General features: G+C 38.7%; 2 protein-coding genes across 15 annotated transcripts in view; both read right to left on the bottom strand.

The window, feature by feature from the left end:
* Window positions 1–356: 356 nt before the first annotated feature.
* On the bottom strand, window positions 357–21,004 carry LOC129350994 (uncharacterized). Of its 13 annotated transcripts, XR_008604607.1 has the most exons (9): window positions 20,452–21,001; window positions 18,944–19,248; window positions 12,997–14,516; window positions 12,508–12,661; window positions 10,854–11,288; window positions 8,254–8,288; window positions 5,535–5,839; window positions 946–1,017; window positions 357–820 (listed from the first exon to the last, which is right to left on the bottom strand). XR_008604607.1 is itself a non-coding variant. In XM_055019471.1 (7 exons), exons 4-7 carry the CDS (start codon window positions 13,317–13,319, stop codon window positions 922–924), a joined length of 1,008 nt encoding a protein of 335 aa, XP_054875446.1. In that variant the 5' UTR covers window positions 13,320–14,307; window positions 14,445–14,516; window positions 18,944–19,248; window positions 20,452–21,004; the 3' UTR covers window positions 357–921. The 13 variants fall into 13 exon arrangements, 10 of the variants coding, with proteins under 10 accessions (XP_054875446.1, XP_054875452.1, XP_054875454.1 ...); XR_008604608.1 differs by lacking the exon at window positions 5,535–5,839 and having other exon boundaries at window positions 20,452–21,002; XR_008604606.1 differs by having other exon boundaries at window positions 357–1,017.
* Window positions 21,005–22,761: 1,757 nt separating this feature from the next.
* il11ra (interleukin 11 receptor, alpha) overlaps window positions 22,762–27,544 on the bottom strand; it is a 61,563-nt gene continuing 56,780 nt past the window's right edge. For both annotated transcript variants that reach the window (XM_023289855.3, XM_023289854.3), the window contains exon 12: window positions 22,762–27,287. The gene's annotated coding sequence lies outside the window, so the exon portion shown is untranslated. The remainder of the gene's footprint in view (window positions 27,288–27,544) is intronic.

The raw sequence follows: 27,544 nt of genomic DNA, 5'->3' as shown, positions 1-27,544 counted from the left end.
CCGGGTCCTAATGTTTTTTGAGCAACACACCATACTATGACATTTTTACAATGATGGTTCTACTATGGAACCAGTTTGACATGTTCAGGCGTTCTTTGTGTGAAAACTCAGAGATTTCAGGTATCAGAAGGTGGTTTTCAACTTTGTTAACTTTCTGCCTCAGCTTTAAACTAAATTTCCTTGACTAAGCCAGCCCTCTGGACTTCCAGTAAGCTGTGTTCCTATTGGCTGTCCAGGTGGCTGCTTGGTGTTATCAGGAACACCTGAGCAGCTTGGTGTTATCAGGAACACCTGAGCAGCTCAGTGTCTTCCTGTTTTATTTAGCTGCAGTCAAACATTTCTCTTCACCACAGAACTGGGTTTGGCTCCGTTGCTTTAATTTGTTCTTTAGGCGTTGGCTTGCAGCTTCCAGCAGTAAAATCGTCTTTAATGTGTTTCTTGGTGTGTTTTAGGGCTTTGTACTGGATAGTTGTCTTGGTAAATGTGGTTCTTTAGCCACAGTTAGCACATGGTGCTAATGTGTGCAGTGATTAGTGGATTTGGTGCAGGTGAGTTGTGTCTTTATCTTCGCTGTAGTGAGTCTTCAGAGGCTTTTGGTCAGACACACTCTGTATTCTTATTTGTGAACCAGCGTTGGTTGTCCAGAAGGTAAGAGTTCCTGTCCTGATTCTCTGTTCTCAGAGGTTCTCTGGTAGGCTGCAGGAGACTTTAGCGTTTGTACTGTGCTAGTTTGGTTTTTGTATGGTTTTATTTGGACGACTATCTTGAGGCCCCTCCATGTGGTTTAGTGAGGTTTTCTGGAACAGTTCTACAAAGTAACCTGCAGCAGAAGAGACGTTGAGAGTTTTTAGGAAGATCTGGAGACCAGACTTTAGAGCAGCAGAAACATTTGTCAGCAGTTTGAGCAGGAGAAGGTGAGCTTCAGAGTAGAAATGAGAAGGAAACCTTCTTGACCCGTGTGGTGAGGTCCTGTACCAAGAGTTTGAGCAGGTTGTGAAGAGTCTGTAGTTCTTTGGTCTGAAAGCACAAGAAGAGTCGAATCATTAAAGGAGAAAACAGGAGATATTGTTGGTTTTTCTGTCACACTGCAGTTTCCAGTTTCCTTAGACTGAATATCAAGTTTATATTTTAAATGATTTCCCATGTGAGCCCAAGAAGACTTCAATAAACTCCCTCCATCCCCTGGAAACAACACATTTTATTATGTTAAAAAGTTTTAATCATAGTTTTAGCATAGTTTTTTCTCTTTGCTAGTTTAGTTTTGTCATCTGTGTGAAAGGTGTTAAACAAATAAAGTTGAATTGATAAACTGAATAACTGACTAACTCATGATTGTGACAACAGAAGTATTTTCATTGTGATTTAAGGGTTTGTTTCATTTCTAAGGTTGGGGTTAAAATCTTGACAGGAAAAAAAGATTAAAGACATAAACTACATTAAAAAAAGCAATTAAATCAAAGGAAAAAAGCATTTAATACAATAAAACTTTTAATAAGGAAATTAAACATTAAATACAATTAAATTATATTAAAAAGACATTTTTAACATATTTAATTAGATAATTAAACAGAATATACAAAACACGTAATTATGGCATTAAACAAAATTTTTTAAACAAAAATATTAAACGTTAAAGATGAAATATTTTAGATAATTAAACATTTCATAAATACAATTAAACAAGTAGAATATTAAGCATTTAAAAAATACCAAACATTTAATTAGATTATTAAACCTTTAAAAAGACAATACAGTTAATTAAAAAATTAAATGTTTAATTAGAAACTTAAATCGTAAAGACAATAAAAGTTTAAATATGAATTAAACAGAAAATACAATGAAGCATTTATTAAGAAAATTAAACATTAAAAGGTGGTAAAACATTTAAAAAGAAAAACCTTAAAGATTTAATCAAAAAATGAAACATTGGCAAAGAAAAGGAAATTTTTCAAACAAGCTGATAAAACATTTGAAAAAAACAACAAACATTAAAAAGACAAAACATTTTGAAATCAAATCAGACATTAGAAAAGAATAAAATGTGAGAAAAGAGCAAAACTAAACATTTAAGAAGAATCAAACTAAAGACAAAACATTTGAAAAGACACCAGTTAGACTTCAGAAGATCAAATTAAACAGAAGAGACAATAAAACGATCAAAAAGAGCAAAAACAGATAAAGATCTTAAAGCATTTTCTAGTCTGAAATGAAAACATCAAGTTGTTTCTTCAAACATTTCCTCTTTCTATGTTCTTGGTTTGATTGTGGACAGATTTAGTAAGAACTCATTTCAGAAAACTGCTTTCCAGATAAAGTCTATTAGTAGTTAAAGGCATGGATCAAACTAATGTTACCTTCTGATCTCCACAAACTTTACTGTTCAGTGAAGAGAATCAAAGTTTGTTGAGGATTTCTAAAAAACCCACAGGTGAAGGTCTGAGAAGAACTCAGATGGATGGTCTAAATGTGAAATCAAGACTCATGGTCACAAGTTTTAAGGCTTCTGTTAACCAGAAAGTTCAAACTAACAGAGAAGTACTCAAGAACTTTTAAGATTTCAGTCCTCAGACTGTCTAAAGGTTCAAACTAACAGAGAAGTACTCAAGAACTTTTATGATTTCAGTCCTCGAACTGTCTGAAGGTTCAAACTAACAGAGAAGTACTGAGAAACTTTCAGGATTTCAGTCCTCAGACTGTCGAAAGGTTCAAACTAACAGAGAACTGCTCAGGAATTTAGAAGGTATCAGTCCTTGGACTGTCTGAAAGTTCAGTCTAACAGAGAACTACTGTGGGACTTAGAAAATTTCAGCCCTCAGACTGTGTGAAAGCTCAGGTCCTGAGGACTCTGGAGGTGTGGAGGCTTTGGAAAGTCTTGGAACTGAGGGTTCAACCCTCCAGCACAAAGGCTGAAGCCCAACCTCCTGAGAAAAACGGTCGAGTCAAGACTCGAGTTAAAAAAAAACTCGAAAACGACAAAAAATAGATGATAAATGCGCAAAAAAAAGAACAATTAGTATCTGAGCTGGTAGCTCAGGGGATAAGAAGACAGACTACCAACTGGAAGGTCGCAGGTTCAAGACCCGCCACCGGCAGTTTTCTTTCTTTGTCTTTGTCAGGATTTTGAGAAAATTTAAGAAGTGTCTGGTCTTGAACCAGCGACCTGCAGCTCCACAGGCAAATCCTTAACTCACTGAGCTACAGATCAGACAAAAAGAAATAAATTCGTCGTCCCTTTGACATCGTAGTTCCTGAAGTGACCACATGGGTGGAGCCAAGGCGGAGTCTGGGTGGAGTCAGGGCGGAGAGTAGGCGGGGAGGTGGGTGGCGGCCTCCCCCCTCTACTCCCCCACCTCCCCCCACCACCCACCACACCTTCCCCCGCCCGACGAGTTCTTCGAGTCTCCACGAGTTCTTCGAGTCTCGACGGGTTTTCCCGAGTTTCTGGAGTTTCCACCAGGTCGGAGGCAGAACAAATTGTCATGAAGAGGTGTTGAAGTCGGCCAGGATGGACTGACTTTTTACAGCAACTAGAAGGAAGACGACTAGAAGAGCAGGTCTTTGACCACCATCCATAAAATCCATGGAGTCGCTCCAGAGAAATGAAGGGAGGTCAACTTTTATCAACCTCCATCCAGATGTTCAACTTCATATCTTTACTTTGACATTTTAGCACCACAAATCTTTAGTATCACACTTTATTATCATTTATTAGGACTTTCATGGAATCCACCAGGAGATTTACTTTTTGTTGACAAACTTTATTCTTGTCGTCGTGGGACTGCAGTATTTAAAACTGTTCCTTCTATTTGACCTCATGTTTATTAGTTTTAGTGGAGAAACTTATTTTAATTGTCCATTAGTCTCTTAAAAACCAAATAATTGGATTAGTCAAGAGGTTTAAATTTCTTACTTTGTCATCATTTAAATATGACAAAAAAATATAAAAATAAAGCGTCTTGAGACAATTTGACCTGTAACTGGCGTTATATAAATAAAATTGAATTAAAATTGGATGTATCTTGTAATGTTGGAGTAATTCAGCCATATATGTTGGAAAACACATTTTCTTTGTCCATTAATCTGTTGATTGTTTTCTCCACTAATTCATTTCTTGTTTTGGTTTATAAAATGTCAAACCCAAATATATTGAGTTTACTGTCATAAAAACCAAAAAGATTTACATTCATGATGCAGGGACCAGGCAGTTTTTCACTTTTTATCTTAGTTTAGTCAGAAAGATAGTTGATAATGTGTGAATTGTTGCAGCTTGTGAGCCGTAAACGGTTTTAATCTTTGGGGCCGAGTGTCAGAAAACATTTAGAAACCAACATCAACAAAACACTCAACAAAGATTTGAACATCATTAAAGGGAAATCCAACTTTTGCATGACAATGTCTAATTAAAGGACATTTATTTCCAACGTAAATGTGTGATATTCATCCTCTGGAGCTTTCTCTTCACATCGTCTTCCACCTGGACTGGTTTGGTCGGGAGCATGTGCAACAAACATTTGAAAAACTGCACTTTAACATCAATGAATAACACTGAAGTTTAACCTCTACATAAATGAGACTGAGTCTGGATGTGCTGCTCTGTCATTAACTCCTAAGTTTAGGCAAAGTTCAAACAAAAGAGGACAGTTCAGATCAGACTTGAGAATGAGCTTATTCTGAACAAACATCTCAGACTTTCTGAGCTTCAGCACCTCTAGCAAGATATTTTAACAACAAACAACTCAAGAGATCCAGAAGTTGGAGAGAGTTAGCTTTAGCTGAGCCAAAGAACATGTGGGACGCTAACCTAGCAAACATTTCTGACTTTTCTCTGTGAATTCTGAGAAATAATTTCCTATTTAATGACAGAGCTACACATCTTAACTCAGTCTCATTAAAACAGACTCTAATTCAGTGTCATCCATCCATATTAAAGTGCAGTTACCCAAAATGTTTGTTGCATGAGCTCCAACAAAAGCTGTCCAGGTGGAAGGCCACTTTGACAAACAGGAAGTGGAAGATTCCAAGCAGATTTATAGAAGGGGGAACCAGACTGTACTAAGTGTGGTCCAGTATAGAGGGGTGTTTTGTGGGTTTTTAAGGCTGATAATGATTATTAGTGAGACATTTGGAGTAGATATTCATTTGCAGTAAATGAAAGTATTTAAAATCTTGGAGTTAAACTTAAAAGAATACAAACTAACAGAAAACTTTGTTGATACATTTTTGTTTTGTTTACAGATGTTAAGTTAAAGGAGTTTTATTCGTGACGTATAACCAATCAAATCACTCCAGAAGACAGAGCAACCACAGGTAGATAAAGGTTCAGAGCCAAAGTAGCGCCATTTTTAAATTGATTTATTACCGTAAATCAGTAAAAGATAATTTACTTATAATCAGTAAATCAGGCAGCCCACAATTACTACAATTCTACAATGTATGTCTCTTTCCTTTGACTTGTTATTTGTACAATATACGATGTATATGACGGCGTTTTTTCATACCAAAGGCTACACTATGATGTTTTCTAGGAGACATACCATGCTACTCTGGTTGTTCTGGCTCTGGGCTGCTGCACTCCTCCTCAGTTGTTTTCTAGATTGTACTCAGCTGCATGCCTTCGACCACCAGGCCTCCGTTGACTTGTCCCGCCTGCCGTCTCTGGAGCTGAAGCTGGACTGGAACAGACCAAAGTACAGTCCAATCACGATGCCAGCTGACTCTCAAAAGGCTCCTTCATCTGGCAGGTGGCGCCACTTCTTCTGAGGGGAAGCTGAGCTGGACCAGCAGAACTTTGGAGATGTGTTCCAGTGGTTGGTGGATGTGTGGGGAGATAGAGAGGGACCTTTGAAATATTCAGAAAGGAAAACAGGGAACCCATTGGTAGTTTTAGTTTAGGGTGCTACTGTGGTGTGTTTTTGGGTTTTAAGAGGTGAACAGGAAGAGTTTTTTTTCCTATTGATTATCTTTTACTTTGTTCCTGGTTGGAATGCCCATCAATGTCAATGTGAAGTTCACTTTTAGTTCTGTTCATTTTTATTTTACTAATACCCATTTGTTTTTAACCCCCTCACATGTTGTGTTGTTGTAAACTTACTCTTTCAAATAAATACTCGTCTAACCCTCTGGAAACCAGCGTTTGGACTGTTTTTGTGTTGCTCCTCACCTACTTCAGACGGCCGGAACATAACAACGTCTTGTGGACTAAAGGCTAAACTATGACGTTTTTTGGACCAAAGGCTATACTATGATGGAAGAACATAGATGATAATCTGGATATATATGAATTAGGCTTTATAACTACTATTGGTAGTATTGGTGGTAGTAATAGCAATGTGACTACTACTAGTAGTAATGGTATTACACTCACTACTGCTGCTGATACTGGCACTGCTACTACAACTTGTAATACTATAATAAATGCTGATACTACTTCTAAGACTCTAACAGATCTTTATACTACTACTGCTGCTTGTACTTTTAGTATTACTACTACTGCTTATACAACTATACAACAGCTACTATTAATCGTCTGGTATTTGGATGTCAAGCTACTAGCTCACGTTAGTGGTTTGCTAGTGGCTAATTAGTTAGCTCTCATAGACTGGAAGCTCTCAACAAGATTTAATCATGAAAAAAGAGCCAAAAACTATTCTTACCTATGAAAAGTCATTCCAGGTTTCCTTGTCTCAATCGTACGACGTAGTGTGTAACTGTATGCAGCACAGTGAGGCAGCATACTTGTTTCTGTTTTCACGCCGTCTACATCAATGGACTGCACTGAAACTTTGCCCCCACTAGCTTAGCCTCGCTGTAGCACGCAGCTCAAAGGGACGTGTCCTATCTACTGATTCATATCTATGGACGTGTCTTATCTACTGATTCATATCTATGCCACTAGTCTGGTCCAATGCAGTCTCAATGATGACGTTTCACGAGTACGTGAGAATCAAGTCTGGACAGTTACGTAGCATATATCACATATCTTTATATACAGTCTATGTTACGTACTGAGAAACGGCCATAGTCTTCTTACAGCAAAGGTACAAAGCTCGAGCAGCTTTTTCTTCTCTTCTGGCATCAGGAAAGTCTTCAAAGCTTCTTCAAATCAAACGAAATACAGCCAAAAGATCAAACAACGTCATTGGTGCATTCAGTTGCAGTCGGACAACAAAGTTGCGTTCAGGAGCGTCGGAAATCGGAGATTCAGTAATGTAAATTTCCAACGAAAATTTTGGGGGGGGCACACGGGGTGGCACACGGGGTGGCCAATCAGATCCCAAAGGGGGCCACTGCTAGTGATGGTCCTCTGATACCCGAGGCTTCGACACATGCGCGGTAGCTCATGAAGCAAACGTATCCAGCCACTGTGCCGTCGCGTGGTTTGGTCAGGTGACTCGATGACGTTTGAATCACTTCAGTGACGTTTGAAGCACTCAACTGCTTCGAATCACCTGATTGGTTCGGTTTGTTATGCGATTCACTGGGTGGGGACCGAATGTGTTCCAGGATAGGAGATCCCTTAGTGTCGTTCATTTGAATGATTTTCCACAGAATAGGTTGGTTTTGTTGCAGTCGTTAGTTGCTTTGACAGTTAGTAGTGTGTGTATATATATATATATATATATATATATATATATATATATATATATATATATATATATATATATATATATATATATATATATATATATATATATATATATATATATATATATATATATATATATATAGATAGATAGATAGATAGATAGATAGATAGATAGATAGATAGATAGATAGATAGATAGATAGATGATATGTACACACTACACTACACTATATAGATAGATAGATAGATAGATAGATAGATAGATAGATAGATAGATAGATAGATAGATAGATAGATAGATAGATAGATAGATAGATAGATAGATAGATAGATAGATAGATAGATAGATAGATAGAGCTGCAGCAGGAGCCAATCAGGAAAAGGTCCTGTGCATGGCATAATTTCCATTTGCTGCCGGATAACAAGGCAACTACGAGTGTTATTTTTATTTCACCTCTATTTACATGGGAAAACTCAGGGCAAGCCCTCATCTACAATGATGCTGCTGCAGAAAATATAATTACACTATTGTTGTCCTTGATGTGCATGCCTGTAGGAGCCAATGCACAATTTCAATGGAATGGAAAATTACTTGAATGCATTCAAATTATGATTGACTTTGGTCAGTGATTGTTTCACAGGTCCAGTGTATGCTATGTGATACCAACCTCATCTGTGCAGTGTGAACAGGCTTTTTTCAGGGCTGTGGAGACAGTAAAAGAAGAAACCGCCTTGAGTCCAACAACTGTTGATAAATTGTTATTTCTAAAATAAAAAAATCATATTCAGTTACACATGCACACCCACTGATCTGTTTTCCAGCACACCCTCTTTACCAACCTCTTTACCAATTAACACCATGACATACTTTGCCAAAATCCATAATATAATCTGTATTTGCACCAGCCCCATGTGAAAATTACATCAGTCTGTATTTATAGAGCACATCTCATGAATGTAGCAGCACTGTTTAAATGTTTCATAACACAGAATATAAGTGAAGAGTATCCAGGGTTACAGACCAACATGGCAAATAAGAAACATGCTCTTCAAAAGTTATTGTCATTATTATTACTAGTAATATTATCATTATTGTAGCCACTAGAACAGATACAATCATCTAGTGTAGTCAAACAGGAATGTGCATTGCGAATCAAATCCAAAACAATCCATGAACCAACCAATCAGTAACATCAATCGATTGCACTTTATTTTATTGACCACTAGATGTCCTACTCGAGCACTGTGTGTCAGTGAAGCCTCAAGTAATTTAACCATGTTTTGAATGAAGTGTCGAAGCTTCAACAAAGCCTCGATCAGCCATCACTAGCCACTGCCCCCAGTACGCCCACGGACATTTTTGTGACATTTTGGACGACATACTAAACTATGACATTTTTGTGACATTTTGGACGACTTGTTTTTCCATATTTTGGACAACATCCGGAACTATGATGTTTTTGTCACATTTTGGACGACATACTAAACTATTATGTTTTAGTGACATCGTTGACGACATACTAAACTATGACTTTTTTTCACATTTTGGACGACACACTAAACGATGACTTGTTTGTCCCATTTTGGACGACATACTAAACTATGATGTTTTTTCCACATTTTGGACGACATGCTAAACTATGACGTTTCAGTGATATTTTGGACGACATACTACACTATGATGTTTTTTCCACATTTTGGACGACATGCTAAACTATGACGTTTCAGTGATATTTTGGACGACATACTACACTATGAGACTTTTGTGACATTTTGGACGACATACTAAACTATTACTTTTTTTCCCACATTTTGGACGACATACTAAACTATGATGTTTTTGTCACATTTTGGACGACATACTAAACTATGACGTTTTTGTCACATTTTGGACGACATACTAAACTATGACGTTTTTTCGACATTTTGGACGACATACTAAACTATGAGCTTTTTTTCCACACTTTGAACGACATACTAAACTGTTTTTCTTTCTACTTCCTGAAAAGTTTGGCCAATAAAAAAGACAAAAACTAATATTTTCAGCTGAACTAAATACAGACTTTGTGATTTTTCTGCTCACATGTGTTGTTGTAAACTTCCTCTTTCAAATAAATAGCCTCCTAACCCCCTGGAAACCAGCGTTTGTCCTGTTTTTGTGTTGCTCCTCGGCGACCCTAGACAGCCGGGTCCTAATGTTTTTTGAGTAACACACCATACTATGACGTTTTTACAATGATGGTTCTACTATGGAACCAGTTTGACATGTTCAGGCGTTCTTTGTGTGAAAACTCAGAGATTTCAGGGATCAGAAGGTAGTTTTCAACTTTCTTTGTTAACTTTCTGCTTCAACTTTAAACTAAATTTCCTTCACTAAAGCCGCGATTCCACAAGCATCTACTCGGCGCGGTACGGTTCGCCAATAGGGCTGCCACAAACGACGCATCGACGAATCGCGTGAGCACGATACGTCATCAAAAGCGGAAGTGAGCGCGCAATGCAACAGAAATCACCGTCCGAGTGGAGCGCGGAACACGCATGGACATCCGCGCTGTATCGTGCATATATAGTATATGCACGATGCGGCGCGGATGTCCGCGCCGTATCGTAAACGCGGATGTCCACGCTGTATTGTGCGTATATAATATATGCATATACTATATATGCACGATACAGCGCGGATGTCCATGCGTGTTCCGCGCTCCACTCGGACGGTGATTTCTGTTGCATTGCGCGCCCACGTCCGCTTTTGATGACGTATCGTGCTCAGGCGATTCGTCGACGCGTCGTTTGTGGCAGCCCTATTCGCCAATACTGTATATGACTCAGCTCGTCTCGGTTTAGTTGTTCTTCCATATAGCCTCATCGTGGGTGGAGTCGTCATAGCGCAGCGAGCCGAAAGTCCCTTAACGTCGTTTGTGTGCGACACAAACGCAACATAATGGAGGCGATGGTACACCTGCTGCTCGGTCTGTGGCTTTCTGTCAGATTCAAAGTAATAGAAGAGTCGGAGAAAGCTGAGAGCGGCGAGTCGAAACACTCAGGAGACACACAGGAGAGTTTGGGAGGCGATGCAGCAGTATCAAGTCGAAGACAACAGGATTTGAACTAGACAACATATGAGGGTAAGCTAATGCTAGTTCGCTAGCTATCGTATCAGTCCTGTGAACGACCCTGTAATGGCTGCAGTTTGTCGCTATTAGGTATTAAAATATGTATGCTGTGTATGTGTTTCAGATGCTCTCTTATGAGACTTCATGGGATTTACCTGAAGCAGCAGCACATCAGCCTGCAGTGGCACAAGGTGTGGAGGAGGAGGGCAGAGATGTACAGGATGCACTGATGCAGGACGTGTCATGCAGAAGTTAGAAGTTATTCTTCTTGTTATACTTCTGTTTTTTGGTCCCCGGACCACTATTGTTTTCTTTAATGCAATTCTGGCTGGCTGCCCACTGCCTGCACCAGCTGCCCCAGCACACCCAGCACTGCCTGGTCCAGCTGCCCCAGCACACCCAGGAATGACTGGTTGAAGGCAGTATTCTGGACCATCTCCTCTGCTGCAAGGCCGCTTCATTCTCTCTTGCCTCGCTGAGGAGCAACCGGATGTTCTCATCATGCTGGGCATGACTCCATTCCTTCTCAGCCTGCATCTCCACAAGCATGCTTGGAAGGTCCAATTTTCTGTTGCCCCTTTTCCTCTTGCCTAGACCAAAGACAGAAAAGTGATCAGAATCAGCTCTAATGGCCAAGTAAGTACACAACATACAAGGAATTTGGTTTTGGCTGTTGGTGTCACACTAGGAATATGGAAGAGAATAATAAAAAAATAAAGAAACTATAGAAAGAGGAACAGGGAGGAGAAAGAAATAAAGACAAATCAAATAAAACAATATATACAGAAATTTACAGCTAGACTGGAATAAATACATTAGCAAAATGATAATTGCTATAAACACAGTAGTGCAAAAGCAGAGAACGCTGTTCATGGTGAAAAAAAAATGCTGTACATGACCATTGGAATACTGACTATTGTACAGGTGTGTAGGAATGGCTCAGCTGTTTATTACAGTGACGGCAGAGGGGAGGGGGGAAACAGTTTATCTCCAGGGTGAGCGGGGTCTCTGATGATGTTTTCTGCAGTCCGTACTATAGGCTGTAGTCTGTTTCTGTCCTGCTGTGTGGCTGATCCAGAGGTGCACAGGACAGATTGGATGACTGCAGTGTAGAACTGGATCAACAGCTCCTGTGGCAGGCCATGTCTCCTCAGCTGCTGTAGGAAATACATCCTCTGCTGAGCCTTTTTCAGGATGGAGTGGATGTTCGTCTCCCACTGCAGGTCCTGAAAGATTGTAGTCCCCAGGAGCTTGAAGGGCTCCACAGCTATGATGTGATGTGTTTAGCCACCCGTCCACTGATTTTCAATCATGATCATGTCTTTGATAGTTTTACTTTAATAAATTTTTGGCACTCTTTACTTTAACTGAAGCACAAACAGTACCTCCTCCACCACAACTAAAAACAACGTGGTGTGAACTTCATTTCATCTTGTGCACATTTTGGAGTGGCTAAGAACGGCTGTGTTTTCTTATTTCTATGTATATTTTCATTCAGTTTCACAGTTACCTAGTGACTATAAGAAGGATGGTTGCAATACTACATTGCACGAGAAAGTAAATTAGAGTGATTTGCTTGTTAACTCAATGGAAAAAAATGCAGCTGCATGTGTTCTGTTTATGTGTCACTGTAGCTACATGTAGCTTTCATCAGGAGTTCCTGAGCTGGCAGCTGTACAGTTTGCATTTACACCTGCCTGAATTCTTGGTCGTTGGTCTCGCTGTTCTGATCATGCTTGCAGGCATTTACATCTGTAGTAATAATAATAATGCGAAAAACAACCATGCTCTCTGTTTACCGTGTCTTACCGGTGATAAGACGTTGCTGTTATGTGCTGGAAGTTGATGATGACAGGCTCGGTGTCCGAGTTGGTACTGGTGCTGAAGCTGGTGCTGGAGAGGAGGCAGGGAGCTGGGGGCTCCATGACGGAGGTGGAGCAGGCTTCGCACGTCGAAAGGGATTCTTGAACAGAAATAAACATTCACCCTAAGTACACGAAAAATACGACATTGTAACTTGTGAAAAAAATAAACCTTTAAGACCACTAGCTTAGTTCGTCATGCTGCCTGATGTATTAGCTTGAGAGCTAAACGTTATAAACAGCAGCACGAAATACAAGCAGAGCACGGAGCTAGCGCTGACGGCTAACTAGCTAGCGCCGATGGCTAACTAGCTCGCTTATTGTCTGCTACAGGAGACAACGACGTTACTTTCTAAATATACTTGTTTGCTTAAAGGGAGTTTGCCACCAATGGGATAAATGATGTAAAAGTTTCTTGAAGTCACAAAACACTCACCGTCCTTGAACGTCTCCAATAATGCAGCAGCTGAGTCTCCCTCCTGTTGCTCGCTGGTGTGGTGCCAGTAAATAGCTTCCATTAAACCTCTTCCAACACCTCCTGGTTGACCCACGCCGGCCGCTGTGGTCCTTGGTGAACCGATAGTCATTTTTGAACTTTTTCAGCTTCTCCCTACACTGCTTCATTGTCCTCTTTATATACAGTCTACTGTATATGTGAGCGGCCATCCGCTCAGAGACCTCCTGATAAACTTTCTCCGTCCAGCTCTCTCTGTATTCTTTGGTCCACCACCAAAGACAGAAAAGTCTCGACCTCTTCATTCACCCACGGTACAGGTCTGGCTATCATATTAAAATTATGAAGAACAGAGAGGTCTGTGAAGACCAATGCACACCGTCGCTGTTTAGTTTTTTTTTTTAAATGCCGGTTTTGTTTTCGTGCTGGAGTCGCTCTCGTGTGTCGTCACTCCCTGTCCAATCAGTGGCCTGCACTGCTGTCCAATCAGTGGCCTGCGCTATGTAGACGTCACATCTCGGCTCACTTCATCTCGCTTGGAACAGCCGAGAAGGTACGGAAAATCGTGCCTGATACCATGCACTAATCCATATGGAAATGCTCGCAAACAAAGACGAGCCGAGCAGCACCGCGCCGAGTAGGTGCTTGTGGAATCGCGGCTTAAGCCAGCCCTCTGGACTTCCAGTAAACTGTGTTCCTATTGGCTGTCCAGGTGGCTGCTTCGTGTTATCAGGAACACCTGAGCAGCTTGGTGTTATCAGGAACACCTGAGCAGCTCAGTGTCTTCCTGCTTTATTTAGCTGCAGACAAACATTTCCTCTGTTTCTCTTCACCACTGAACCGGGTTTGGCTCCGTTGCTTTAGTTTGTGCTTTAGGCGTTGGCTTGCAGCTTCCAGCAGTAAAATCGTCTTTAATGTGTTTCTTGGTGTGTTTTAGGAGTTTGTGCTGGATAGTTGTCTTGGTAAATGTGGTTCTTTAGCCACAGTTAGCACATGGTGCTAATGTGTGCAGTGATTAGTGGATTTGGTGCAGGTGAGTTGTGTCTTTATCTTGGCTGTAGTGAGTCTTCAGAGGTTTTTGGTCAGACACATTCTGTATTCTTGTTGGTGAACCAACGTTGGTTGTCCAGAAGGTAAGAGTTCCTGTCCTGATTCTCTGTTGTCAGAGGTTCTCTGGTAGGCTGCAGGGGACTTTAGTGTTTGGGTTGAGCTAGTTTGGTTTTTGTACGGTTTCATTTGGACGACTATCTTGAGGCCCCTCCATGTGGTTTAGTGAGGTTTTCTGGAGCAGTTCTACAAAGCAACATGCAGCAGAAGAGACTTTGAGAGTTTTTAGGAAGTTCTGGAGAGCAGACTTTAGAGCAGCAGAAACATTTGTCAGCAGTTTGAGCAGGAGAAGGTGAGTTTTAGAGTAGAAATGAGAAGGAAACCTTCTTGACCCGTGTGGTGAGATCCTGTACCAAGAGTTTGAGCAGGTTGTGAAGAGTCTGTAGTTCTTTGGTCTGAAAGCACAAGAAGAGTCGACTCATTAAAGGAGAAAACAGGAGATATTGTTGGTTTTTCTGTCACACTGCAGTTTCCAGTTTCCTTAGACTGAATATCAAGTTTATATTTTAAATGATTTCCCATGTGAGCCCAAGAAGACTTCAATAAACTCCCTCCATCCCCTGGAAACAACACATTTTATTATGTTAAAAAGTTTTAATCATAGTTTTAGCATAGTTTTTTCTCTTTGCTAGTTTAATTTTGTCATCTGTGTGAAAGGTGTTAAACAAATAAAGTTGAATTGATAAACTGAATAACTGACTAACTCATGATTGTGACAACAGAAGTATTTTCATTGTGATTTAAGGGTTTGTTTCATTTCTAAGGTTGGGGTTAAAATCTTGACAGGAAAAAAAGATTAAAGACATAAACTACATTAAAAAAAGCAATTAAATCAAAGGAAAAAAGCATTTAATACAATAAAACTTTTAATAAGGAAATTAAACATTAAATACAATTAAATTATATTAAAAAGACAAAATATTTAATTAGATAATTAAACAGAATATACAAAACACGTAATTGTGGCATTAAACAAAGTTGTTTAAACAAAAATATTAAACATTAAAGATGAAATATTTTAGATAATTAAACATTTAATAAATACAATTAAACAAGCAGAATATTAAACATTTAAAAAATGCCAAACATTTAATTAGATTATTAAACCTTTAAAAAGACAATACAGTTAATTAAAAAATTAAATGTTTAATTAGAAACTTAAATCTTAAAGACAATAAAAGTTTAAATATGAATTAAACAGAAAATACAATGAAGCATTTATTAAGAAAATTAAACATTAAAAGGTGGTAAAACATTTAAAAAGAAAAACCTTAAAGATTTAATCAAAAAATGAAACATTGGCAAAGAAAAGGAAATTTTTCAAACAAGCTGATAAAACATTTGAAAAAAAACAACAAACATTAAAAAGACAAAACATTTTGAAATCAAATCAGACATTAGAAAAGAATAAAATGTGAGAAACGAGCAAAACTAAACATTTAAGAAGAATCAAACTAAAGACAAAACATTTGAAAAGACACAGATAAAGATCTTAAAGCGTTTTCTAGTCTGAAATGAAAACATCAAGTTGTTTCTTCAAACATTTCCTCTTTCTATGTTCTTGGTTTGATTGTGGACAGATTTAGTAAGAACTCATTTCAGAAAACTGCTTTCCAGATAAAGTCTATTAGTAGTTAAAGGCATGGATCAAACTAATGTTACCTTCTGATCTCCACAAACTTTACTGTTCAGTGAAGAGAATCAAAGTTTGTTGAGGATTTCTAAAAACCCACAGGTGAAGGTCTGAGAAGAACTCAGATGGATGGTCTAAATGTGAAATCAAGACTCATGGTCACAAGTTTTAAGGCTTCTGTTAACCAGAAAGTTCAAACTAACAGAGAAGTACTCAAGAACTTTTAAGATTTCAGTCCTCAGACTGTCTAAAGGTTCAAACTAACAGAGAAGTACTCAAGAACTTTTATGATTTCAGTCCTCGAACTGTCTGAAGGTTCAAACTAACAGAGAAGTACTGAGAAACTTTCAGGATTTCAGTCCTCAGACTGTCGAAAGGTTCAAACTAACAGAGAACTGCTCAGGAATTTAGAAGGTATCAGTCCTTGGACTGTCTGAAAGTTCAGTCTAACAGAGAACTACTGTGGGACTTAGAAAATTTCAGCCCTCAGACTGTGTGAAAGCTCAGGTCCTGAGGACTCTGGAGGTGTGGAGGCTTTGGAAAGTCTTGGAACTGAGGGTTCAACCCTCCAGCACAAAGGCTGAAGCCCAACCTCCTGAGAAAAACGGTCGAGTCAAGACTCGAGTTAAAAAAAAACTCGAAAACGACAAAAAATAGATGATAAATGCGCAAAAAAAAGAACGATTAGTATCTGAGCTGGTAGCTCAGGGGATAAGAAGACAGACTACCAACTGGAAGGTCGCAGGTTCAAGACCCGCCACCGGCAGTTTTCTTTCTTTGTCTTTGTCAGGATTTTGAGAAAATTTAAGAAGTGTCTGGTCTTGAACCAGCGACCTGCAGCTCCACAGGCAAATCCTTAACTCACTGAGCTACAGATCAGACAAAAAGAAATAAATTCGTCGTCCCTTTGACATCGTAGTTCCTGAAGTGACCACATGGGTGGAGCCAAGGCGGAGTCTGGGTGGAGTCAGGGCGGAGAGTAGGCGGGGAGGTGGGTGGCGGCCTCCCCCCTCTACTCCCCCACCTCCCCCCACCACCCACCACACCTTCCCCCGCCCGACGAGTTCTTCGAGTCTCGACAGGTTTTCCCGAGTTTCTGGAGTTTCCACCAGGTCGGAGGCAGAACAAATTGTCATGAAGAGGTGTTGAAGTCGGCCAGGATGGACTGACTTTTTACAGCAACTAGAAGGAAGACGACTAGAAGAGCAGGTCTTTAACCACCATCCATAAAATCCATGGAGTCGCTCCAGAGAAATGAAGGGAGGTCAACTTTTATCAACCTCCATCCAGATGTTCAATTTCATATCTTTACTTTGACATTTTAGCACCACAAATCTTTAGTATCACACTTTATTATCATTTATTAGGACTTTCATGGAATCCACCAGGAGATTTACTTTTTGTTGACAAACTTTATTCTTGTCGTCGTGGGACTGCAGTATTTAAAACTGTTCCTTCTATTTGACCTCATGTTTATTAGTTTTAGTGGAGAAACTTATTTTAATTGTCCATTAGTCTCTTAAAAACCAAATAACTGGATTAGTCAAGAGGTTTAAATTTCTTACTTTGTCATCATTTAAATATGACAAAAAAATATAAAAATAAAGCGTCTTGAGACAATTTGACCTGTAACTGGCGTTATATAAATAAAATTGAATTAAAATTGGATGTATCTTGTAATGTTGGAGTAATTCAGCCATATATGTTGGAAAACACATTTTCTTTGTCCATTAATCTGTTGATTGTTTTCTCCACTAATTCATTTCTTGTTTTGGTTTATAAAATGTCAAACCCAAATATATTGAGTTTACTGTCATAAAAACCAAAAAGATTTACATTCATGATGCAGGGACCAGGCAGTTTTTCACTTTTTATCTTAGTTTAGTCAGAAAGATAGTTGATAATGTGTGAATTGTTGCAGCTTGTGAGCCGTAAACGGTTTTAATCTTTGGGGCCGAGTGTCAGAAAACATTTAGAAACCAACATCAACAAAACACTCAACAAAGATTTGAACATCATTGAAGGGAAATCCAACTTTTGCATGACAATGTCTAATTAAAGGACATTTATTTCCAACGTAAATGTGTGATATTCATCCTCTGGAGCTTTCTCTTCACATCGTCTTCCACCTGGACTGGTTTGGTCGGGAGCATGTGCAACAAACATTTGAAAAACTGCACTTTAGCATCAATGAATAACACTGAAGTTTAATCTCTACATAAATGAGACTGAGTCTGGATGTGCTGCTCTGTCATTAACTCCTAAGTTTAGGCAAAGTTCAAACAAAAGAGGACAGTTCAGATCAGACTTGAGAATGAGCTGATTTTGAACAAACATCTCAGACTTTCTGAGCTTCAGCACCTCTAGCAAGATATTTTAACAACAAGCAACTCAAGAGATCCAGAAGTTGGAGAGAGTTAGCTTTAGCTGAGCCAAAGAACATGTGGGACGCTAACCTAGCAAACATTTCTGACTTTTCTCTGTGAATTCTGAGAAATAATTTCCTATTTAATGACAGAACTACACATCTTAACTCAGTCTCATTAAAACAGACTCTAATTCAGTGTCATCCATCCATATTAAAGTGCAGTTACCCAAAATGTTTGTTGCATGAGCTCCAACAAAAGCTGTCCAGGTAGAAGGCCACTTTGACAAACAGGAAGTGGAAGATTCCAAACGGATTTATAGAAGGGGGAACCAGACTGTACTAAGTGTGGTTGAGTATAGAGGGGTGTTTTGTGGGTTTTTAAGGCTGATAATGATTATTAGTGAGACACTTGGAGTAGATATTCATTTGCAGTAAATGAAAGTATTTAAAATCTTGGAGTTAAACTTAAAAGAACACAAACTAACAGAAAACTTTGTTGATACATTCTTGTTTTGTTTACAGATGTTAAGTTAAAGGAGTTTTATTCATGACGTATAACCAATCAAATCACTCCAGAAGACAGAGCGACCACAGGTAGATAAAGGTTCAGAGCCAAAGTAGCGCCATTTTTAAATGTATTTATTACCGTAAATCAGTAAAAGATAATTTACTTATAATCAGTATATCAGGCAGCCCACAATTACTACAATTCTACAATGTATGTCTCTTTCCTTAGACTTGTTATTTGTACAATATACAATGTATATGACGGCGTTTTTTCATACCAAAGGCTACACTATGATGTTTTCTAGGAGACATACCATGCTACTCTGGTTGTTCTGGCTCTGGGCTGCTGCACTCCTCCTCTGTTGTTTTCTGGATTGTACTCAGCTGCATGCCTTCGTCCACCAGGCCTCCGTTGACTCGTCCCGCCTGCCGTCTCTGGGGCTGAAGCTGGACTGGAACAGACCAAAGTACAGTCCAATCACGATGCCAGCTGCCTCTCAAAAGGCTCCTTCATCTGGCAGGTGGCAGCACTTCTTCTGAGGGGAAGCTTAGCTGGCCCGGCAGAACTTTGGAGATGTGTTTCAGTGGTTGGTGGATGTGTGGGGAGATAGAGAGGGACCTTTGAAATGTTCAGAAAGGAAAACAGGGAACCCATTGGTAGTTTTAGTTTAGGTTGCTACTGTGGTGTGTTTTTGGGTTTTAAGAGGTGAACAGGAAGAGTTTTTTTTCCTATTGATAATCTTTTACTTTGTTCCTGGTTGGAATGCCCATCAATGTCAATGTGAAGTTCACTTTTAGTTCTGTTTATTTATTTTTATTTTACTAACACCCATTTGTTTTTAACCCCCTCACATTTTGTGTTGTTGTAAACTTACTCTTTCAAATAAATACTCGTCTAACCCTCTGGAAACCAGCGTTTGGACTGTTTTTTTGTTGCTCCTCACCTACTTCAGACGGCCGGAACATAACAACGTCTTGTGGACTAAAGGCTAAACTATGATGTTTTTTGGACCAAAGGCTATACTATGATGGAAGAACATAGATGATAATCTGGATATATATGAATTAGGCTTTATAACTACTATTGGTAGTATTGGTGGTAGTAATAGCAATGTGACTACTACTAGTAGTAATGGTATTACACTCACTACTGCTGCTGATACTGGCACTGCTACTACAACTTGTAATACTATAATAAATGCTGATACTACTTCTAAGACTCTAACAGCTATTTATACTACTACTGCTGATTGTACTTTTAGTATTACTACTACTGCTTATACAACTATACAACAGCTACTATTAATCGTCTGGTATTTGGATGTCAAGCTACTAGCTCACGATGTGTTTTGCTAGTGGCTAATTAGTTAGCTCTCATAGACTGGAAGCTCTCAACAAGATTTAATCATGAAAAAAGAGCCAAAAACTATTCTTACCTATGAAAAGTTATTCCAAGTTTCCTTGTCTCAATCGTACGACGTAGTGTGTAATTGTATGCAGCACAGTGAGACGGCATACTTCTTGTTTCTGTTTTCACGCCGTCTTCATCAATGGAATGCACTGAAACTTTGCCCCTACTAGCTTAGCCTCGCTGTAGCACGCAGCTCAAAGGGACGCGTCCTATCTACTCATTCATACCTATGGACGTGTCCTATCTACTGATTCATATCTATGGACGTGTCTTATCTACTGATTCATATCTATGCCACTCGTCTGGTCCAATGCAGTCTCAATGATGACGTTTCACGAGTACGTGAGAACCAAGTCTGGACAGTTACGTAGCATATATCACATATCTTTATATACAGTCTATGTTACGTACTGAGAAACGGCCATAGTCTTCTTACAGCAAAGGTACAAAGCTCGAGCAGCTTTTTCTTCTCTTCTGGCATCAGGAAAGTCTTCAAAGCTTCTTCAAATCAAACGAAATACAGCCAAAAGATCAAACTAACGTCATTGGTGCATTCAGTTGCAGTCGGACAACAAAGTTGCGTTCAGGAGCGTCGGAAATCGGAGTTTCAGTAATGTAAATTTCCAACGAAAATTTTGGGGGGGGCACACGGGGTGGCCAATCAGATCCCAAAGGGGGCCACTGCTAGTGATGGTCCTCTGATACCCGAGGCTTCGACACATGCGCGGTAGCTCATGAAGCAAACGTATCCAGCCACTGTGCCGTCGCGTGGTTTGGTCAGGTGACTCGATGACGTTTGAATCACTTCAGTGACGTTTGAAGCACTCAACTGCTTCGAATCACCTGATTGGTTCGGTTTGTTATGCGATTCACTGGGTGGGGACCGAATGTGTTCCAGGATAGGAGATCCCTTAGTGTCGTTCATTTGAATGATTTTCCACAGAATAGGTTGGTTTTGTTGCAGTCGTTAGTTGCTTTGACAGTTAGTAGTGTGTGTGTGTGTGTGTGTGTGTGTGTGTGTGTGTGTGTGTGTGTGTGTGTGTGTGTGTGTGTACACACTACACTACTCTATATATATATATATATATATATATATATATATATATATATATATATATATATATATATATATATATACATATATATATAGATAGATAGATAGATAGATAGATAGATAGATAGATAGATAGATAGATAGAGCTGCAGCAGGAGCCAGTCAGGAAAAGATCCTGTGCATGGCATAATTTCCATTTGCTGCCGGATAACAAGGCAACTACGAGTGTTATTTTTATTTCACCTCTATTTACATTGGAAAACTCAGGGCAAGCCCTCATCTACAATGATGCTGCTGCAGAAAATATAATTACACTATTGTTGTCCTTGATGTGCATGCCTGTAGGAGCCAATGCACAATTTCAATGGAATGGAAAATTACTTGAATGCATTCAAATTATAATTGACTTTGGTCAGTGATTGTTTCACAGGTCCAGTGTATGCTGTGTGATACCAACCTCATCTGTGCTGTGTGAACAGGCTTTTTTCAGGGCTGTGGAGATAGTAAAAGAAGAAACCCCCTTGAGTCCAACAACTGTTGATAAATTGTTATTTCTAAAATAAAAAAATCATATCCAGTTACACATGCACACCCACTGATCTGTTTTCCAGCACACCCTCTTTACCAACCTCTTTACCAATTAACACCATGACATACTTTGCCAAAATCCATAATATAATCTGTATTTGCACCAGCCCCATGTGAAAATTACATCAGTCTGTATTTATAGAGCACATCTCATGAATGTAGCAGCACTGTTTAAATGTTTCATAACACAGAATATAAGTGAAGAGTATCCAGGGTTACAGACCAACATGGCAAATAAGAAACATGCTCTTCAAAAGTTATTGTCATTATTATTACTAGTAATATTATCATTATTGTAGCCACTAGAACAGATAAAATCATCTAGTGTAGTCAAACAGGAATGTGCATTGCCAATCAAATCCAAAACAATCCATGAACCAATCAGTAACATGAATCGATTGCACTTCATATTATTGACCACTAGATGTCCTACTCGAGCACTGTGTGTGTCAGTGAAGCCTCGAGTAATTTAACCATGTTTTGAATGAAGTGTCGAAGCTTCAACAAAGCCTCGATCAGCCGTCACTAGCCACTGCCCCCCGTACGCCCACGGAAGATCTGCCACTGACATGACCTAAATATGTAGCGGGACTCAGAAACAGCCCGCAGTTTAATCATTGGTTCCTTGTATGATTTCCAACTAACAAATCAGTCAATTTGTAGTACGATCACAATCATGTGATCGTCAGCAGGTAACTGATGCATTGTTCACTTGTTGTCATGGTTACAGCGACGCCATGCCAGCAGCTATATCTGGCAGTGGGAAATCCTTAACAAAGCCATGCATCCAGACTATAAGCTGCATCACTGTGAAAATTTAATGAGGTGGTGTTTGTGTCATGTCTGACTTCCCCTGAAAATTTCATCCAAATTCATTGGTCCATTTTTGAGTAATGTTTCACACAGACAGACAGACAAACAGACAGACAGACAGGCAGATTCACAGATTATCAAATTCACAAATGTATGCCGATCATCACATAACTCAGCCGTTCCTTGGCGGAGTAAAAATCAGAGGCAGCTGTGTTGGTAGAAGCTGCAAATGGTTGGAAAAAGTCTGAAAGATGTGAAAGAGGAAGTAAAGTTTGTGATAAAATAGTATTTATTTCACAGAAACATACCAGGACAGGAAGAAAAAAACAAAAACAGCTTATGGTGATATCTGTTGAACACATAAAGCAAAAAAAAAAAAAAAGACTATGTACATCTGAGAGTGGAGGCCTGAGTGTCATTTGAGTTAAAAACCAACAGGCTCCATCTTCTATCACAGACTGGAGGAACATTAAAGGACAGGATGGACGCCTGTCCACAGAAAACAGAGAAAAACCACCAGAGTGAGACAGAAAAGAGTACGAGCCAATAAGATCCCATAATACAAACAGAAAACAGACCTAAAACCAACAGTGGCAGGCTAAAAACAGCCTCTGCTACTGGTTGATGATCGATAAAATCTGATTTATGGACGTTTCTTTGGAAAATGTTTTATAAAAATTGAGATTTTATTTCATTTTGTGTTTTTTAAACTGGAAAAATATCAACTTTGAAACCAAAATGATGACAAAATGGCTTTTTGAGTCAGTGCCAGAACTCTGGGTTTCATATTTAACATGTTTTTGCTTAGTTCTGCTCAATAAAATAGAATATTCTGTATAAAAGTAGGTTCATTATCTGATCAACTGTACCCTGAAAGAGTAGAAAAGAATGAAAGAAAAAATTTAATATGCAAAGAAGCATTAAAGGGAATTATTAGTGACATTCACAACATGGCTGCTGGGATTCATATCTGAAGGTGTTATTGTTAAAAAAAAAACTTAAAATCTAATTTTAAACTATGAACTAATGTGCTTAAAATTGTATTTATAGATTTTTTTATTTTACAAAAACTCTCAGTATTAAGATAATTTAACCAAATTATCAGACAAAGACCAGATTTTTATTTTAATTTTTGTTTGAACTGTTTAAAAATATATTTGTCTTTTTGTATTTATGAAGACGGATTTCAAAATAAAAATGGATACGGCTGCTGGGATGAGTATTTTATTGTAATTTAAAAATGAAAATCTAATTCTAAACTATGAATTAATGTGTTTAAAATTGTATTTTAGATTTTTTATTATTTTACAAAGGCTCTACATAGTTCGATAATTTCCTAAAATTATTAAACAGAGCTGATTTTTTAAAGTTTTCTCTTTAAATTGTGTAAAAATATATTTGGCCTTTTGTAGTTATGATCAATAATTTCAAAATAAAAATTACATTCCTTCTGGCGTTATTATTTGGTGGTAATATTATAATTCAGGAATGCATATCTAGTTTTAAATAATGAATTCAGGTGTTAATTTTTGGTATTTTAGAAAAACTCTAAATATTTAGATAATTTAACCAAATCATTAGACAGAGGAACATTTCTCTTTAAATTGTGCAAAAATATATTTGTTCATTTTGTAGTCATTTCAAAATTAAAGGGTTTTACTTTCTTTGAGTGCAACCAAAATTTAAAAAGAGCTAAAAATGAAAATCTGATTAATTTTCAGTTGATTTAAAGAAATAAAGAAACAGTGAAGTGAAGAAAGCTGAAGACTAACTCAGTAAACTCGTCGTCCATACAGTAATCGTACAGGAACACAGCTTCATATAACTGGAAGAAAGACACAAAGACAGGAGACATCTCCAGACATGGCCCATCCTCCTGTCTTCTGATCTTCACTGGTTTTAGTATTGATCTGCAGGGAGTGTCGAATATCATATTTATGTATTAATTTATGGATTCTAATGATCAGGACTGAGCTAAACCATGTCTGTAAACTACCCCAAAGAATATGTTTTTTCTTTACATATAAACACCACGTATAACATATGGACTTAAGTGCGATATACAATAATATACAAAAAAAAAAAAAAAAGAAGCTTCAACTGGATCCATGCATAAATGTGGAGCTAGCTTTAGGAACAGACAGACGTCAGACTGGGAAAATAGAGTCTGAATGGCTGCACCTCGAGTTTCTGAAGCTACACAGTCAATCAATCAATCAATCAATCAAATTGGTCAGATAGAGTCTGACTGGATGCATCCTGTGTTTCAGTCAATCAAACTGCTCAGCTCTGGATCCAAACCCAAAGAAAGAGAGAGATGTTTTCCATCAGATGACACCAGGTCTGTAGGAGAGCAGAGTGAAGGTGTTCTAGAGGTATTTTCATGGGTGTGTTCTGACATCTAGACCACACATGGACAGTTAGCGAGAGTCACTCTTGTCAAATAATCGTGTACATGTTGGTCTCTCCAAACCCCTGACACCTGAAGCTCCAGAAACTCCAGATTTAACTAACAGGTGATGAAAACTTGATGGTGGAACAGGCTGACTGTGTTCATGGCTACTGTTTCTGTATTTCCTCCTAAACCTCACAGTTTCCCTCCAAACATGTCAAATATCTCCAGCAGAAACCATCATTAACATTCATAGTAATTAAGTGAAAGTCTTCTGGAGCTCCTCACTGCTGCAGTCAGAAGAAAACATCCGTCCACAAACCGCCTGGTGTTGGAGATAGATGTGATCTGCTCCAGTAAACTAACTGCTCCTACTCACTTTATTCCTTTAACCCTCCTGTTGTCCTCATTTACAGGCACCAAATAATACTGTTTCCTTGTCTGGAAAAAATCCCAAAATTTAGTAAAAAAAAAATCCCCAAATTTCTGAAAATTTGCAAAACCTTCAGGAAGAAAATTCCAATAATTCCTTAAACGTTTCCCTTAAAAGTTTTGTTTAAAAAATTTCCCAAATTTGGCAAGAAAATTCTTGAAAATATTTTCAAAAATGAGTAAAAATCTTCCAAAAAAAAATCCTAAAAATATCTAAAGGGATTCCATATATATCAGTAAAACTTCTAATATTTTATTTAAAAACATTCACATAACAATCAACCAAAGTCCAGTGAATTTCGCTGGATTTTGGTTGATTTTTTTGTGAATGATCTTAAACATTTCTTAAATTTCTTTTTTTCCACCAAAAAATGTTCAAAGATTTCCCAGAAATGTAGAAAATGTGGACATCAGAAGTTTCACTGTGAAAATATATTTTTTTCACATTTTCAAACTTTAAAACGGGTCAGTTTTGATGCGCAGGATGACAGCAGGGTTAAAAGCAGCACTTTTCATTCTAAACCCACGTGGACATCACTCCTAACCTCTCTGTGAGATGCATCTCAGCATGTTTTCTGTCAGATGAACTTTAATAGAAACCAAAGTGCTTCTGTCTGTTTTTTATCCCTCATTCATTTCTATAGAAACCAGCTGTCAGAGGGCATTTCCATTTCCATTCTCCTTTTGTCTTTCCTACTTTTTCTGTAACATGATCTATTTTTGTGACTGATTCAAAATCTGAACACATAGATCCTAAAACAGACTATAACACACGTGTTAAAAGTCTCTCTACACACTAAATAACCTACAGCCATGTCTTAACTCTTATATTTGATGTTTTTGAGGATAATTTAACCCATTTCAACTGCTTCTTTCAGTTTCACATGCTTTATAGACTTCCTTTCCCCTTTGTCTTTATATAATTACATTTATTTAATTTGTTATTTAATCAGAAGACATGAACTTGGATTGTGGAAAAAATAAATCCAGCTGTTATTTGAAATTTTATAAACTGTCAACTTTACCTGACAGTAAAAATACCTGCAGATCTGATTTCATCCAACTATTGTTTAATCTCCTTAAAGCTGACACATAACCAGATTATTATGGGCTGTTTGGAGTGGAGCACTGCTAAAATAAAGGCTTATTATTGACTAAATATCTGGGTAATGCTGGTGATCTGTGAAAGGCCGAACCTCTCCGTCTTTGTCTTCACACACATCTGGGAACAGTGGATGGATAGAAAGAGCTAAAACAACAGGCTGCCTGTGCTTAAAGACGCCGGACGAGATAACGAGAACATCATGCAACATAACAACACAAGTGATAAATGAAGTAGAGCCTATAAACCTCTCCCTGGACCGGGGTCGCCCTAAAGCCCCGTCAGCTGAGACCTTAATGCCCTGGGTCGCTGCTTTGGCATCAGAAGTTCTGCTTCTTTCACAGCGGTGAGTTGGTCAGTCGATGATAGAACGGACGCACATGAATCTGTTCCTTTTCAAAAAATCATACAAAATGAGGAGTTCTGAGAGGAGAAGAGGAGAACGTCTTCCTCTTCCCACCAAAATAAAAGTCCTCCTGATTGGCAGCTGCACTGGTTGTCTTTAAAGTTCATGAGTCGGTCCGTCTGAAGCAGCGTTGGTTGTGAGTGAGCTCAGATGTCCAGGTGTCGCTCCTGCAGTCCGCTGAGGAGCTGAAGTGAACAGGTGTGTTTGTCCCGCCCCCTTACAGAGCAGGTAGGAGTCTCCTGATGCATTGTGGGTAGTGCAGTTACTGAATACATCCAGGGAAATCCTCCAGAACTTACATAGAGTGGCTAACGCCCCTCTCTGCATAGCTCCTTGTCGTCCCTGTAGTCCTGGATCCTGGTGCCTGGTGCATTATGGTTGATGTAGTGGATGTGGAGGTACAGGAGGAGGCTGACTCCATGGTGGAGCTCCAGAGAGGCAGAAGACGCTATAGATGAACCTGCGGGGAGAGGAGAGGACGAAAATGAGTTAAAGAAGGGAGCAGGGTGGAGGAAAGTGGAGGAGAAAGCTGAAAAAAACAAGAATAAATCACAACGTAATGAACTCCCGGCTGATTTAAATAACAGAGCTGGATGGGAGATGGAGGGAATACTAACAGGGTTATAATCTCTGTGTGTGTGTGTGTGTGTGTGTGTGTGTGTGTGTGTGTGTGTGTGTGTGTGCGTGCGTGCGTGCGTCGGTCTTATAATCACATGT

This window comes from Amphiprion ocellaris, chromosome 17 (assembly GCF_022539595.1).
Source record: "Amphiprion ocellaris isolate individual 3 ecotype Okinawa chromosome 17, ASM2253959v1, whole genome shotgun sequence".
Classification (NCBI taxonomy): Eukaryota; Metazoa; Chordata; class Actinopteri; family Pomacentridae; genus Amphiprion; species Amphiprion ocellaris.
The sequence above is the reverse complement of the archived record's forward strand: the minus strand, read 5'-3'. Positions and strand labels throughout refer to the sequence as shown.